This window comes from Olea europaea, unplaced genomic scaffold (genome assembly GCF_002742605.1).
Source record: "Olea europaea var. sylvestris unplaced genomic scaffold, O_europaea_v1 scaffold69, whole genome shotgun sequence".
Lineage (NCBI taxonomy): Eukaryota > Viridiplantae > Streptophyta > Magnoliopsida > Lamiales > Oleaceae > Olea > Olea europaea.
Window position 1 is genome coordinate 560714 of NW_019265290.1, and position 17904 is coordinate 578617.

The 17904-nt window shown below is 34.0% G+C and overlaps 1 protein-coding gene across 1 annotated transcript; it reads left to right on the forward strand.

Annotated features, from left to right (window-relative positions):
* Positions 1–7498: 7498 nt before the first annotated feature.
* LOC111390574 (probable E3 ubiquitin-protein ligase XBOS34) lies at positions 7499–9877 on the forward strand. The gene is made up of 5 exons (XM_023015635.1): positions 7499–7736; positions 8551–8615; positions 8705–8780; positions 8875–9048; positions 9178–9877. Exons 1-5 carry the CDS (start codon positions 7617–7619, stop codon positions 9643–9645), a joined length of 903 nt encoding a protein of 300 aa, XP_022871403.1. The 5' UTR covers positions 7499–7616; the 3' UTR covers positions 9646–9877.
* Positions 9878–17904: the final 8027 nt, after the last annotated feature.

The following is a 17904-nucleotide window of genomic DNA, read 5'->3' on the forward strand; positions in this document are numbered from 1 at the left end:
AAACATGTGGAATGAATGTGTGGCATGGGAGACTTTCATATTGCATTTGACTGAACATCTTTCACATCGGACATTTCGTTAGATAAATTAAAGGATTTTGTTAGGTCTCCTCTTTGTAATTGGCTTTATCCATATCCAAAATCTCGGTTATTTGAATTGTAATTAAAGTCAAAGAATTGGGGCTTGGTAGTATAGGTATTGAAGGAGTCTAAGATGTCAAAGTTGTCCAAGAAGATCATATATGATCAATGGAATGCAATTCGAAATCAAAGGATTGTCAAAATGTCACACAAGTTATGCTCCAAATTCTCAATCCCACTTGCAATGCGTTTTTCACATGAAAAATATTCGAATTTTGATATAGCTCTTAGAGTTATCTTTTCAACGCACTTTGATCATCTCAATTTGATAACTGAAGAGAAAATTATGATTAAAATACCAATGTTTGCTTAGCTGCCGTGAGATAGGTGGTCAAGCGATGGTTAACGTCCAAGAATATCTGTTGGCATAAAACACTAATTTTTCAATTCTTTTTCATCCCAAAACACTTTTTCTTATGTATATCATATCCTATGAACATCCCAAAGTGTGTTGAATCATAATTACTCCATAGAGATCATTCCTTTGACTATCTAACCACCATATTATTGATTTCAAAATTCAATCACTGTATTATTTGATTTATAGATTTATCCAAACTTAGATTTCTTGGTCGAGTTATAAATATTCACATTAAACCATGGATCAAAACACACAAGATGTTTGATTAAATATCAAACTTACGTTTGCCAATTAGCCTTCTGAGTTACTGGAGTTTTTGGAAGAGACGCTGGAGTTTCGGCACTGAAGAACGAGGTTCATTCTTGAAGTCCACAGGAGAAAAACAATACAATGGGTTGAGAGCTGGAGTGAAGAGCACACAGTCCAAGAGGGTCAAAGTAATTATAAGAAGAAGGTCAAAGGAGACTAAGGGTTAGTCGGGTCTGGACCGTAATGTAAGTCTCATCGTTTATAGTGAATTGTTGACTGACAAGGTGCCTGAAATTTTTGATCCTTTGCAAAAGGTTTTCTCCGAGATCATATTGATGTTATTTACTTTACGCAGTTTACAAATTGTGACATTCATACATAAGATAAATTGACTTGTTTGATCTAGTAATTTAGAAAAATTAAAAAGTGAGTTGTTGATTTTAATTGTGTAACTCCGCATGTTGTGTCTAAATTTGCTAATTAAAACTTGAGAGTGGTATCAAGCCTTAACTACATTCATTTACCCTATTTTGTCTAGATGAGTCAATCACATCTTATGTAGGATCTAAAGATGGTAAAGATATATATGAGGAATTTGGCGAATTATTTGGGGAGTGCCTTAAGTTGAAAATGGTGAATAGAGGCCTTTAAGAAACTACTTAAACTTGAATTAGAAAATGAGAGTTCAAAGGTCAATCTCCTATCCCGAATGAATTCAATGCACATAGTTTAAGCGTGTTCCACCTAAGAAAACGCTGTATGATAATCATGATAGAAGAGTTCGGCTGTGTGATTATTGGAAAACTAGCTCCCCGTAACTCATTACCATGGGTCGGGGCTCGAAGTTGGAATTCAATATCTACAAGCCTGCCCCTGAGAGCGAAGTTGGAAAAATCTCCGTTGCCGTATCCTTGGTATCCCTTCTCAATCCCAAAATGTTTGGTAATGGGAAATCATTTGGTATTATCTCGATGGTACAAAATGTCAAAAGCTATTTGGGATCTCGAAAACAACGGTATGAACCCACCATCTCTCTAACGAGATCGGGTATACCTAGAATCCCGTTTCCAATGGAAGAAAGCTAGCCCCCTATCGATAATTTGCCTCCTCGGCCGACTAGTAGATTGAATGAATTAATGATTGAGAGAGAATCCTTAGAAATTAAGGTTAAATCTCTTACATCTGATATTGAAAAATCGAATGCCCAACTTCAATCCCTCTCTAGTGGATTTCAAAAAAAATTTGATAACATGGTATGTTTGAATAAAACATTGGGGATATAAAAGGTGTAAGTTTTAATGAAACAAATTCTCATACCGCTTCTTCGAAAAATAAGTTTGTACCTACCTTGAAACCTAAGGTTCATAACTTAAGACTTAGAGTTACTCCTACGTTCATCACCAAGTGTCATCATTGTGATAAGGTAGGACGCAAAACATCTAAGTGTCGCGAGTTGTTGAATAGAAATGATACCAAGAATGTAGGTGTCCGAGGATTGAAATCATCTATACAACATAGATTTCCTCTCCTAAGGTTCAAAATATGAAACCTGGGGTTGTTCCTAAATTTACTCCCACGTGTCATAATTGTACTATTTTAGGTACTCTACTAAATTGATGACTCAATTGACTCAAATTACATCTTCTTCTAGGAAGATTTTGGCCAAGAAGAGTGAACTCACAAATCTAAGTGAGTTGATGATTGCGATGTTCCTCATATTGCTCTTCATGGTAAGATCACTTGCGTACATAATTAATTAGGCACTTATGTGCATGCGTCTATATTTTTCATGATATCTATATATTCGTGCTTGCACATTCATTCATCGTATATTAGGAGTTTCCTTTTTACATGTCTGCTTTATTATAAACATAAAAAATAAAATAATTAAAAAAGGGAGATTTATTTTTTATTTTTTTCCTTATTGTACATGTTGTTTTGTGAACAAGTAAAGTTCATGATTGGTGAATTAAATTTTTATTAATTTATTTTACACTTGTTTAGAGTGCTTGGTATATGTTATTACATGTATCTTCCACACTGCATGCATTTGACTCTTGTGAGTAATTTTTGACTGTATGTTTGAAATTTGAGATGGCGATCATTTGTGTGGTAAATTGACTTTGAATATGAAATTACTTTAACTAAATTGACATAAGCTCTAATATATTCCCCAGAAAAGAAAAGGATGATTGAGATTCGAAAAAATTGAAATATATGAAAAAGTGAGATACATCTTATTCTTTCTTAAGAACTTATTTGACTTGAACAATTAAGTTTGAACGGTTTCTCAAAACCTTATGCTCTATGATCATTTGACTTTGAGTCATCAGTCCAAAACTAATTACAAGGGTCATCTTAGTAATTAATGGAGAACAAATTACTCATAAATTATAAATAAAAAAATTGAGAGAAAAATATATATGTGCTAATTGATATGGGAAAAAGAAAAATTATATATTGGAAAACCAATATAAGCCTTTTATTGAAAAGGTCATAGTAGCACCGGGTTTGACTTCATGCTTTGAGGAAAATATTCATTCATAAGTAATTTTTTTGCATGTTCTTTCTCATTGGTTTAAGATTTTGAAACTTGCTTAAAAGAGTTTAGTTGCACTTTTCACACATGTATAGTTTATAAACTTTACTTCATTTAGATTTAAAATAAGTTACGTGAGAAAAGTTTATTATGTATGAATTATACTTGTATTAGTAAGCAAATAACTATTTAACATGCTATATTCAAAAGATCAATGAAAAAATAAAAATAGTTTGTATAAAAAATGGAAAATTTTTATTCTCCTATCACATATCTTGCAAAATTATACATGTGCATTGTTTTAATCATTTCTCTCTCATTTTTCATGATTATTTCTAGTTTTTTTTTTTTTTTTTTAAAATTGTGACAAAAAGTGGAGGGATTAATATTTATTTCAGGGAGCTGAGTATAAGCATTGGGGGAGAATTTTAAAAATTTGATATTTTGGATTGATATTTGACTTAGGGGGAGTCAAATGAATATTTATGTTGGAATTTATTATTGATATTGTGTTTTATGTTTTGTCACTATTGATATTAAAATTCTATACTTTATTTCTAAGTTAGTAACTTACATGGTATTGCATGTTTTGGTGTTACACATGCTTTACTTATGTTGTTTTATATACCTTAGTTATTTAAATGTATTTATTATCAGTTTTCTCTTACTTTTCACGTGATAGTGTGATTTTCATATGTTTCAGGAAACAGATTGGCTGATTTTTGAAGTAAAGTTTGGGAAATGTCTATTTGGTAGACGGTTTTGTACTTTAATTTTGAAATAAAAGATGTTGTCATGAAATGTCAAATGAGGAGTTTGTTAGGTCCCCTATTTGTAATTGGCTTTATCAGTATCCAAAATCGAGTTTATTTGAGTTGTAATTAAAATAAAAGAATTGGGAGTTGGTAGTATAGGTATTGAAGAAGTCTAAGATATCAAAGATGTTCAAGACATATGATCAATGCAATCAAATAGAAGTCTAAAAATTGTCAAAGTGCCGCACATGTTATGCTCCAAATTCTCATTCACAACTTGCAACGCGTTTTTCACATAAAAAACATTCGAATTCAGAGAATGTTATTTCTAGAATAATTATAGCTCTTCAAGTTATTTTTCCTAGGCACTTTGATCACCTTAATCTGATATCATAAGAGAAAGTTATGGTAAAAATACCAACGCTTGCTCAGCTGCAGTGAGTTGGCTGCAAGGTAGGCACTCGAGCATTGGTCGACTTCCAGAAATACCTATTTGCTTAAAATATTGTTTTTTCAATTCCTTTTTATCCCAAACACTTTTCCCTATATATATTCTACCATATGAACGTCCCAAAGTGTGTTGAATCATAATTATTCCATAAAGATCATTCCTTTGAAGATCCAACCATCGTATTATTGACTTCAAGACTTAACCACCATATCATTTGATTCATAAATTCATCTAAACTTAAGCTATAAACCTTCACATTAAACCACAGATCAAAACACATCTTTGATCAAACACCAAATCTACCTTCGCCAATTAACTTTTAGAGTTGTTGGAGTTTTGGGAAGAGAGGTTTGGTTTTTCGACGCTGAAGAACGATGTTCGTCCTTGGAGGTTCACAAGAGATAAACGATACCAGCAATCGAGAGCTAGTATGAAGAGAACGCAATTCAGGAGGACCAAAGTGATTACAGAAAGAATGTTAGGGGAGACTAAGGATTAGTCGGGTTTGGATTGTAATGTAAGTTCTATTAGTTATAGTGCATTGTTGACTAACAAAGTGCTAGGAGTTTTTTATCGTTTGCAAAATGTTTTCTTCATGATCATATTGATATTATTTACTTTATGTAATTTTACAAATTGAGGTATTTAAACGTAGGATAAATTAATTTTTTTGATCTAATCATCTAGAAATATTTAAAAAGTGATTTGTTGCTTTTAATTATGTAATTTCGCATGTTAGGTCTAAATATTCGGCTACTTAGGACTTTCATATTTGACTAACAATATTTTTAATTGAGTTATTTTGATATTATAAACTTTAAAGATTTGTTACCTAAATAAAATAAAGTCAAATTTATAGTGCTATATGCATATGTGGTAGGACCGTCAATTCAAATTGAACATCTCAAATTCTGAACTACTTAAATCACTATATCTTAAATGTCAAGTGATAAGAGAAAGAAAAAAGGGGGAGTAGATAGACCCAATGAACGTCGAAAAGTAATTTGAAATTTGATACACTGTGATTTATGTGGACAATTCAGTTTCATGTACGTAGTCCCATCTTATTGAAATATTCTCAATTTGAGACCCTACTTTACATAAATCTTCGACACTTCTCCTCGTGTTACTCTCCAACATTTCTCTCATTCTTTCTTTTCTTTTGGGTTTTTTGTCAGCCATCTTAGATAAAGGGTTAAATACTTCTAATTATCTACATTGCTGACGAGTTACAAAATATATAATTATATTTAACGAACATGTCAATGTCAAGTTTAATGGTAAGAGCGAAGTCTTTTGGATTAATGGTACGGGCTTCGAGTCCCTTTTGGGAGTTGAGATGAAATCTTTCAATCCCCTATAAAGCCAAAAACAAAATCTAGGACTAAATATACTTTTTATTTTACATTTCGCCCTACTATTTTGTAGAAACTAATTTTATAACTTATATGAAAATTTTTACACGTAAGTATTTTTAACTTGTATGCAAATTTTTACTTATAAATGAGTTTTTAACAAATAAGTGAATTCATTTACATGTATATACATTTTTTTACTTAAAAAAATCTTTTACTTATAATTGAATTTTTGCTATAAGTGATTTTTACACGTGAATAATTTTTTCAGTTTGTAAGTTAAACTAACTTGTAAGGATAATATTTAGTTCTTAGTTACGTGTAAGTAAATTTACGTATTTCGATTCAACTAATTTTTTCTACGTTATATAATCTAAACCCTCTCATATGGCATTTTAGTTTTATACAATTGAGTAAATGATAATTACCCCTCCAAATTAATTTGATCCACGTATAAATAGCACCAAATCTTGTATAAAGATTAAATGGGATTAAATTAATCCTTATCCAATTTACTACAGTGCATACATGCCCTTAACATTACAATAATTCTGAGTTACAGAAAATGTTCAATGTAATCCGTTCTACATTTTATACATAGAAAAAGCTGAAGTGCCAAAAGAGAGGCACCAGATGGGCTGACAGAACACTCACAAAGTCGGGCCCTGCATGAATAAACAAATGGAAGGAAGAAGTGGCCCCACACCCCAAATGTGAGGGGAGGTAAGGGCTTCTGTTATGGTTCTTCTGGCAGAGAAGCATGGTCCTTTTATACATATATTTTGAAGTGCTTTTTCTGCCCATGATGGGTCCAAAATCAATTAATTTTTGCCAAGTGTTGTTCTATATAAATTCAACCACTTTCTGTATACCTGTAGCATAGCTCATATACTTTTTGTTGACCTCCAAAATTCGATAAATCAAGTTGTCTACAGATTTCTTGCCATTTCTAAATTATCTTTTACTTGCGAACTTGGACATCATTAGCATGCAAAGGTCTTTGATCGTTGTCACAAATTAGTTTTGCTTGATTCTATTTTCTTTACAACAATTATTGCATATGTTGTGGTGGGCTTCTTGCCATATGGCGGTATAAATCCTCTTAAATAAGACACATTATACAGTGGGGGTATACAAAATCACAAAATTCTTATCCTATTTGAGAAGATTTTCGAGGACCCTTCCTTAAATGTCGTATTTGGTGCCTGCCAAGAGAGAAATAAAAAGAGAATTTTCTTGAAGTCCAATTGCTTTAACCCTTTCGGACGAATGTAATTCAGACTTGCAAATTACTTTAGTGAGTCTTCTCTCACAGACGATATAAGTGAGCCTTCATAAATTAGCAAACTGGTCCGACTCAGACAAACTGTCTAGACACTTTCATGAGACACTCGTATTTCGAGTAAATTCTTACTAAATTTTAGGGAGACTCATATCGACATGCTGAGGTCAAGCCTTTGGTTTTTTTTTTTTTTTTTAATTGTTTTTTTTTTTTCATTTTTATTACAAATCTTTGACTAATATTCCTCTTAAATTTCAAGAAACTTCACTAAAAAGTATTTATTATTCGTACAAACATTGTCAACTCTTGCAAAGGTTGACTATACACGTCGACTGCACAACTATAATTCAGAAACCCACCATCTCAGACCAATTAGCTTTAACTTAATCACGTTGGAATCAAAACACTAAAAATCTTCAGAGAACAACGTTTTCATCTCCAAACAAATAAATTTATTTTCTTACTCGCCGCCGGTAAGGAGAAAATGAGTTCCGGGAAAAATCCGTTGAGCCATACTACCTGTGCAGTAGTAGAGAAAATAGAGCTTGATAATCGAATTTCTCTTCGGTATTACTATAGAATCGCCGATAACCTTCTCCAAGAGGTACCATTCTCTATTTTTAATGGGTTTCAAGAATAAATTTGGGGTTTGACTTTTTTTTTCGTACGTCATTATCTGAATGTGAATTTTAATTGTTTTAAATTTCTCATACTATGAGCTGATTTTCTTTCCATATTTGAGCTACGTGGGATTTTGGACGAAAACGTACTTATATATTCATCCTAAATTTATTGAAAATAAGGATTCGAATTTATTTGAGTACAGACATAGAAAATATTAGGTGTTCCAAGCGAATAAAAGGGAGGTAATTGAAAAAAATGGGAATCGAATGGATTGATAAAAGATGTATTTATACCAATAATTGATTTACTTGAGTTTTTGATTCAAGATTCAATTTACTGCATTTATTTTAAACTCGTCTCAAAGTCGGAGTTTTTGAGATCGTGTCATGTTCTAACCAACTGACTCGGGTGTCAATGGGCTGAGCCAAGCCAGCTCGGTCCATGAACTCTCGAGCTTGGCTCGGCTCAGGCTCATCCGGCCCCAGAGCAACCCATGGGCCGAGCCGAGCAGACAAGCTGCTCATCCCAATTGCCACCCTTACTCGTGGCCCGACGAATGAAGGGACTGGAGATATGGAGTAAACAAGCTAATGTAAAAATATTCACCCAGTTATGAAAATTATTCAGATGGTAGATATTCTAATGAAATAAAAGATGAATAACGATCATGCAGTTAAGCATTTCAAATGCTAGAAGTATGGGGTAAAAGAGATGTCAAAACTTAAATTTGCTATAAATTTTCATTCAGGGAAGTTTCTCCCCTGTTTAAGCTACTTATCCGGCTTTTCTTACAGGCAAATATTCATCGGCAGATGAAGAATATCGTAGATTTGTATACTGCACTACTTAAGTTTGCAAGGTAAGAAAGTGATATTAGGTGATTTTTGCATATTTAACAGCGATTTGAGATAATTTATGTGTTGTTTTTCTTTTCTTTCGAGGCTACAGTCTAATTTCTGAAACCATACCTATTCATCGAGATTATATAGCTTCAAATCAGGCAGAAAAATCGTACTACAAAAAGGTGAGATAATAAGCTGCGCCCCCTATCCACGAGTGTTATAGTTGTGATCAGTTTACAGGAGATGAATTGTGAGTGGTTGCTATTGTCGTAACAGAAATTGTTACTCGCACTAGAAGAAATGGAATCTTTGAAGCCACAAGTTCAAAAGCGAGTGAATGAAATCCGAAATGGCCATACTCCAAATAGCCAGCAGCGAGTTGAGAAACAAGACACAAGTCGATCTGATAGGCCAAATCCCACCACTTCCTTGCACCTTGAAATTAAACAGGTACATGTGGTAGAAAATTTAACAGTATTTAAATTTTGTCATTGTTAATTTGTTACTTGGGAAAACCCTTTTTTTTTTTGCATGGTCCTACTTTTGGTTGTTAATGCTTTTATTGATTTTGTTTCTTAGAATTGGGGTACATCAGGAATACCTACTTCTCCAAGGGGAAGTAGAACCGAGCAGAAGCACCAAGAACGGGGATCTAGCTCCAGTACAACTCGCTACATGCATTCCCAGAATTATATTCCTGCTCGATATGAAACACCAGTTGCAACCGCATTCCCATCAGCTCCACCAATCGAGAGTGTAATCATAGACAACAGTCCAATTCCCTCTCATTTGATCGATTCAGATACTGTTGATGCGACATCCTCAATGGTAGAGAACTTAAGTGTTAAAGCTGTTGAAGAGAAAGGAAATACCACTGCGTCTGCATCATGTGCGATATGTTTGGATGCCCCAATTGAGGGAGCTTGTGTACCATGTGGTCACATGGCCGGGTGCATGTCTTGTTTGAACGAAATAAAAGCCAAGAGAATGAGTTGCCCTGTTTGTCGGGCCAAGGTTGAGCTGGTTCTGCGTCTGTATGCTGTTTGAAGAATATTGTCAATTCGATGGGTGGTGAATTTAAGGTACATTTTGAAAAGGCGTTGATATGTATGTTTGCATTTTATGTTTTAGATTAGGGATGATTATGTAAGTCATTTTCCGTCCCTCCATTTGTTATATCTGTCTCTGACCTTTTGAAACATCCGTAAGATCAAATCTTTTGCAACCCTGTGAAAGCATGTTAATGAAGTTCATGTTCGATATGATAGTTTGTTTGTTATTGTTGGTGTTGAAAGTGTCGACTTCCTTTTTCTGCTTTCTCAAACGCAAATAGTGTTGCATTGTTGATACAATATATCCTTTTAATTCTTACCATTAGTGACGTCTTGTGAACCATAATTCTTACGTCTCTTCTACTACATACGATGCAATTTTAATGTGAAAATTTTAAGTTCATAATGTGAAACAGGGCTCAAATTCAAGAGTTACATTTGTACGGAGTCGCATGATAAGTTCATCTTGATGGAAACTGCAATTTAGGCAATTTGTAATCAAGTAAATGATTCACGTGGCTAACTTCAAATTTTGTTCTAAAGTGAAGACTTTCTTAGTTTTCATCTCTTCTTGTATCGTATAATTCTTTGTTCTTGACTAGGAAATTGACTTAGAATCCTCTATTTTGTGTATTACTCACTTTTTTGAATGATTAAACTTGTGTAATGAATCGAATGTAGAGACTTATCGCATTGATTTAGTCTGTGGCATCACTTGAGCACAAAATAATTGAAGTTTGATTGCCCTGGAACAGATCCAATGGAGATGGGTGTTAGGTTTAATGCCTCAAAATTAGGTTGAAATCTTGGAAGATCACGTTTGGCTTGAATTTGGAAATAAATCAAATTACATTCAAGATTTTTTTCTTTTTACGCGGTTTAACCTAATTTTAGTATATTTTCTTATCTTTTAGGACTCCATTAGGTTTATGAACGTGGCCTATAAATTAGAGACTCTTTTGTCTGTTTTATATGAAGCATTATTGTTGTCCTGTATTATTTTCTCCACATTGTCGAGTTTAATAAAATTCATCGTTTATCTACTTAGTTTCTCTTTTTCTACTTTACTTTAATGTTGTTTTCGTGGTTCGATCTCGAATTTCATTATTGCCTCTAAATCTCAATCTTGCATCGTCTTTGGGATCAACAAGTGGTATCAGAGCACGGGTTGCAGGTTCTTTGTGATTTGGTTGAGATTTTTCGAGGATGAATTCGTTGAAATATGAAATTTCGCTGCTAGATCGCAATACAAGATGTTCACTGTGGCAAATAAAGGTGAGGGCTGTGTTGACGCAGATGGATCTTAACGATGCTTTGCTAGATTTTGAGAGGATGCTAGCAAATTGTCTATGGAGGAGAAACAACGGAGGGATCGAAAGGCTTTAGCACATATTCATCTTCACTTGTCCAACAATATTCTGTAGGAAGTCTTGAAAGAGACGACGGCGGCTGCTTTGTGATTTAAGCTGAAGCAGTTGCGCATGATAAAAAGTCTGACGAGCAAACTGACTCTAAAGCTGAAGCTGTATTCTCATCGCATGGCGAAAGGAGGGTCACTATAGGATTATCTTGCTATGTTCAAGGAGATTGTTACAGATTTGGAGACGTTGGAAGTAAAATATGATGAAGAGGATTTGGCATTGATCCTGTTGTATTCGCTATCCAGTTCTTTTTCGTTGTTTCGTGATACTATATTGTATAGTCGTGACAGGTTGACTATTGAGAAGGTATATGAAGCTCTGTTCTCAAAGGAAAAGATGGAGCTGTTGGTTGGAGATCCTACATCTAAGGATGGGGATACTCTGGTTGCTCATGGTGATCAACATAGGGGTAGATCGAAGGTGAGGTACAACAATGTATATTGTTATTACTGCAAGAAGAAAGGGCACATTAAGAAAGATTGCGACAAGTTGCAGGATAAAAGTGATTTACATGCAAATCATGTGAGACAATCAGGTATTTAACGAGACTAACATTGTTGAGAATTTTTCGAATGATGGAGATGTAATGCTGGCTGTATCTGATGGGGAATTCAAACTTGAGGAGTGGATTATGCATTATGCATGTTCGTATCATATGTGTCCCAATAGGGCTTTGCTTCAGACATATGAGACGGTGAAGCAAGGTGGAATTATCATAGGAAACAACCAATCTTGTCGAGTTGTAAGAATCGATCGGGTCAGATTGAGGCTACAAGATGGGACAGTGAGGACATTTGATCAGGTTCGCAATGATCCCAGACTTGACAAAGAATCTCATATCGTTGAGTACCCTAGATGCAAAAGGGTATAAATTTTTTGGTGGAGGTAGAGTCTTGAAGGTCGGAAGGGTGTCCAGGTTGTACTGGATGGACGGAAGAAGTCTCAGTTGTACATCTTGCAGGAGAACGCAGAACCAGTTAAGAGACATTTGGACAAGTTCAGTATCGTGGTGGAAATTCAGTTTGATACAATACCTCTTGTGACGAGCTCTGAGTTGGTTAAGAACACTGCTAAGAAGAGCATTGGTGATTCCGCTTTGCCACCAATTTCAGCGGATACACTGTATTCAGTTGCTAGGGTTGGACTCATGGAGCGTAGGTACGGTGGTGTCAATAATGTCTGGAATGCTTTAGTGGACTTTGAAGGTGACAGTTCTAGCAAGGGGCCTTCTGATCCAGCATGTGGTATGATTTCTGCTACATGGCGTGCTTCGACCCTGTTTGATTAACAGTAATTCCTTGGTGGAATTTTGGGAACCCAGAATTTGGGTTTGGTGTCGCTTGTGGACGCCGTACAGAGAACGATATTTTGGTGATGGAGATTTTGGTTACTGTGTTAAGGAGATTGGTCAGTTCATTTCGAAGCAAACGGAATTGAAATTTTAGAGTTTCGTTCGTTGCATTGGAATTTTGAATCAAGGTGGAGATTGTTAGGTTTAATGCCTCAAAATTGGGTTGAAATCTTGTTTGATCACGTTTGGCTTGAATTTGGAAATAAATCAAATTCCATCGAAGATTTTTTTCCTTTTACGTGATTTAACCTAATTCTAGTATATTTTCTTACCTTTTAGGACTCCATTAGGTTTATGGACGTGGTCTATAAATTAGAGACTCATTTGTTAGTTCTATATGAAGCATTATTGCTGTTATGTATTATTCTCTCCATATTGTTAGGTTTAATAAAATTCATCGTTCCTCTACTTAGTTTCTCTTTTTCTATTTTACTTTAATCTTGTTTTTGTGGTGGTATCTTGAATTTTATTATTGCCATTAAATCTCAATCTTGCACTGCCATTGGGATCAACAATGGGTGGCGCTTGTAGCTCAAAGGATTAGAGCACGTGGCTACGAATTCGGTAAAATGAATGAGAGAGAGAGAGACACCATTATGGCTCACAATTTATGATCATTCCAATAGTATCACATGCATGTGTGGTTCTGATATCACTTGATTTTTCCTTCTTTTATACTCTTTCTTTAATAATGTTGAATTCTATCCCACATAACGTCCTTAACATGTCGAGCAAACCTTCCCTTCTTTTATTTTCTGAATCCTGTCCATGGATTCTTTCCTCCAACATTAAGATTCAAAGGATAATTATTACCTCAAACTACATTTCATTTTTTGCTTAAACTTAAGTCTCTTTTGCTTTGGCTTACATTTTATTCGATTTGTTTGCACTGATAGAATATTTAACCATCTAGAAATCATAACCGTTCGATATTGTGATACAAAGATTGCAAAAATTTCATGGCGTTTTTGCATCGTGATCTCAAGATTTCTTTCTTTTCACAGTTTAGATGATTTTTAGGATTTCAAATTCTCTGTTTTTTTACTTATATATAGAAGATATAGAATTAAAAAATAAGATGGGATTGAGCACCCAAATAGAAACGATTTATAAGAATTTTTTAAAAGATGCATAATACTGGTATTCATTGCAGCTTTATTCTTGAAATTTTGTAGCATCCCTTCGGTGATGGAGTTTGACATTCTTGAACAAAAATTAAATTACAAAAAATAATAATAAATGCAAGCAACATAACATTGATGAATATAATTCAATACATTACTACAGACGATGCCTAAGCATTTCCATACTTTGAAATTGTTATATATCATTATCAATATTATCAAATATATCATCCTAAATATACACAATTAGATTGTCATTCAACCTTCAAATCTCGAATCCAATTGCATGGTTCAAATCCTGGCTTGAGGGCCTTCAAGCATTTGGTGTTAGTGGAGAAAAAATGTGGCCAATCACTGGTATCAATATTGTAGATAGCAGGGCGAAAAAAGACAAATGATTTGGTAAAAATGACGAACATAGGTACTATAGAAAAATTGTATTCTGGGCTCGAGAGAAATGAACCATGCTAGAAGAACTGCACGGGTGATCGCGCGGTTGACATAATACACACACAGGAGGAGGAAAATATTTTTTTACTCATGCGGGACCCATGCCTCGGTTGTGAGTGTGCGGTCATCCATGGGGTCACCGATGCCGGTCGTTTAGCATTTTTCGAGAGAAATTGGAAATCATAACCGTTCGATATTGTGATACGAAGATTGCAAAAATTTCATGGCGTTTTTGCATCGTGATCTCAAGATTTCTTTCTTTTCACAGTTTAGATGATTTTTAGGATTTCAAATTCTCTGTTTTTTTACTTATATATAGAAGATATAGAATTAAAAAATAAGATGGGATTGAGCACCCAAATAGAAACGATTTATAAGAATTTTTTAAAAGATGCATAATACTGGTATTCATTGCAGCTTTATTCTTGAAATTTTGTAGCATCCCTTCGGTGATGGAGTTTGACATTCTTGAACAAAAATTAAATTACAAAAAATAATAATAAATGCAAGCAACATAACATTGATGAATATAATTCAATACATTACTACAGACGATGCCTAAACATTTTCATACTTTGAAATTGTTATATATCATTATCAATATTATCAAATAGATCATCCTAAATACACACAATTAGATTGTCATTCAACCTTCAAATCTCGAATCCAATTGCATGGTTCAAATCCTGGCTTGAGGGCCTTCAAGCATTTGGTGTTAGTGGAGAAAAAATGTGGCCAATCACTGGTATCAATATTGTAGATAGCAGGGCGAAAAAAGACAAATGATTTGGTAAAAATGACGAACATAGGTACTATAGAAAAATTGTATTCTGGGCTCGAGAGAAATGAACCATGCTAGAAGAACTGCACGGGTGATCGCGCGGTTGACATAATACACACACAGGAGGAGGAAAATATTTTTTTACTCATGCGGGACCCATGCCTCGGTTGTGAGTGTGCGGTCATCCATGGGGTCACCGATGCCGGTCGTTTAGCATTTTTCGAGAGAAATTGGAAGACATAAAGTGGAATGAATGACGTATTTTTTGTTTTTAATTTTTTTAAATCATTTTGGGTAATTGAAAGTATAGCAATGAATGTTTAATTACAGTATGTAAATTTTAATTGTATGCTTAAAAAATGACCCAAAAAAAAAATCGTCTTTGTATGGTATATATTGCAATCAAAATAATCAGGAAATAATACAAAAAATTGATAAATCATTGTGAATAACATTTTAGCCATTGTTTCTATATTTACCTAGGGTTGATAATATGAACCATGTTGCAGGAACATATTCAAAAATAGATTCAAAAACAGGCCCCACACGTGTCGATTCGGAATTGAACACTTCGGAAAAAAAAATCACCATAAATCATTAATTGCCATAGCAGTCTGGTTTTTTTTAGCCCTATCCCTGAGCCTATTCAAGGGGATTTATCCTAATAATATTGACATATACATGGACATGAAAAATGTGATTGTGACCATTTATTGGTGGGACGTAAAGAAAATGTAGAAATATATATATATAATTTTTTACTTAATAAAAAAATAATAATAATTAGGACTTGTAAAATTTTAATCTTTTTTATTTAAATTTTATGATATTAGTCATAGGTTGTTATTATATTTATAACATTAATTGTTTAATCAGTTGCCTTTTTTATTTTATTTATTTATTTATTTATTTTTACGCACTTGACATTTTAAATCCTTCATAGATATACATCATGGTTTACACCTTAAAAATGATAGTTACTTGATTTATAGACTAAACTTTTCACGTTACTACATGGTGAGTGTTGGAGAATTCATCGGGTTGGAGATGAATTCACAAGACACGAACCAGCGATCAATTGAATCACACTAAGAACAAGATGATCTTGAACTTGTAAACAATAATACGAAATACTACAACAAATAGGTTGAACATGATGACGTTGCTCTCAAACAATATTTGCCCCTTCTCCTATGAATTTGAGATGTTTCGAAGGTTGTTGACAAATAGTTTGCAGGATTATAACAAGCGTTGCTTTAAGCACCAAAATACAAGTGCAAATCCTAGAAAACTTGAAGAATACAAGGGATGAATATTAAATATGGATTTAAAAGAATTTGATCTTTGATTTTAGAAGTAATATGGAACCTTAATGTTTTTGATGATGTTTAGCCTTCAACATGAATCCAATATTTATAGGCATACACCACATGTATGAAATGGTGCTAAAAGAGGTGTCAAAAGTCACCAAATTTGATCTCTCAACGAAAAGAAACGGCCATGCAACAGCAATATTTTTTGTACCATGCGGTCGCATGGTTTCTCCCAAACTGGCCCTCCAAGTCCTTGAAGGGCCTTGTGCGGCTGCATGGTTGTTTGAACCATACGGTCACATGAACTAAAGACAGCCATTATTTTTTGTTTTTTCGTTCCAATCTTGTTCGTACTACTTCCACGCTCGTTTATTGATCTTTGAACAACACATTTTTAACAATTTTCCACTTGTTCAAATTTCTATAAAACTATCATATTCAAAGTATACGATATTCATGTCTAAGGATTAGATATCTTTCGATTTGAATTTAGTCATAGTGTAATTCATACAACGTAAAGTCGGAATTTAAGGCAGCGTAAAGCTTTGAACCAGTTATTCCATGTGACAATACCAATAAGAACACACACACGAGTACCACGTGTTCTCAAGTTCCTCATAACTCGCTTAGAGCTTTTGTGGCTTTGCACTTATCATTTCCAACAAACTTTTAAGAGAGAAATTTCAACTTTCTATTGAGACAGTACCACCTCGAAGTTTGTCTAGGTGAAATTCTTACAGTACCTTTGTTACTTTTAGAGGTAATTGTGTTTTAGCACTGAACTTCATTAAGAGTTTTAAGCTCAACCCTTACATCAGTAACAACCAGCATTATTTTCATTAAGATAGGGTTATCATAGATTTAAATAATGCTGCAACCATCCACATATAGAATGACTTGTTAGTACCCTTTGAACTCGTAGATTACCTTTTGAGTAATGACAGGTAGGGTTACCATCATTGGTGGATCTTTTTAGTTAAGGAGTTTCAACATCATCTTACTCGAAGTAGACACCACTAAATCTCTATTTAGTGCTTTAGTTAAAGAATTCGCTAAATTCTCAATTGACCATACATAATTTAGGAAAATTATTCTATCTTTAATTAATTTCCTTATGTAGTCATGTCTTAAACTCATATATCTAGACTTTCCATTGTATGCATTTGCTAATGTGGCTTGACTATCACACATGATAGGTATTGAAGAAATGTTCTTTAATTTCAAAGGTATCTCATAAAACAGATCTTTAAGCTACTCAACCTCTTTTCCAGTATCCAATAGGGCTATAAATTCAGATTTCATGGTCGAGTGTGTTATGCATGTTTGTTTCTTTAATTTCCAAGAAACAACACCTCCTCCAAGAATGAACATCCAACTCAAAGTATATTTACTCTCACCCGTGCTAGATATCAAACTAGCATCGATAAATCCTTCCAATACAACATGAAATTTAGGGTACGGTTGGTTTGCCGTTTTCGGACCATTTTTCGTTTTCCGTTTTCGAAAATGCGGAAAACGCGTTTGGTCCGTCGTTTTCGAAAACGCGTTTTCTTTTGAAAAGGAGTTAAAATTTATAACTGAAAACGCAAAACGACTTTTTATCATTTTGAGTGTTTTCAGTTATAAATTGTCAAAACGCGAAAAACGGGCCGTTTTCAAGGAAAACTAAAAATCGTTTTGAAAATGAAAATGCAAGCCAACCGCTACCTTAGTATATTGCAGGTGCAGGTTCTTGGTTTTCTTTAAATATCCAAGAACTTTTCCAATGGCCTTTCAATGATCATTACTCGAATTGCTAGTAAACCTGTTAAGTT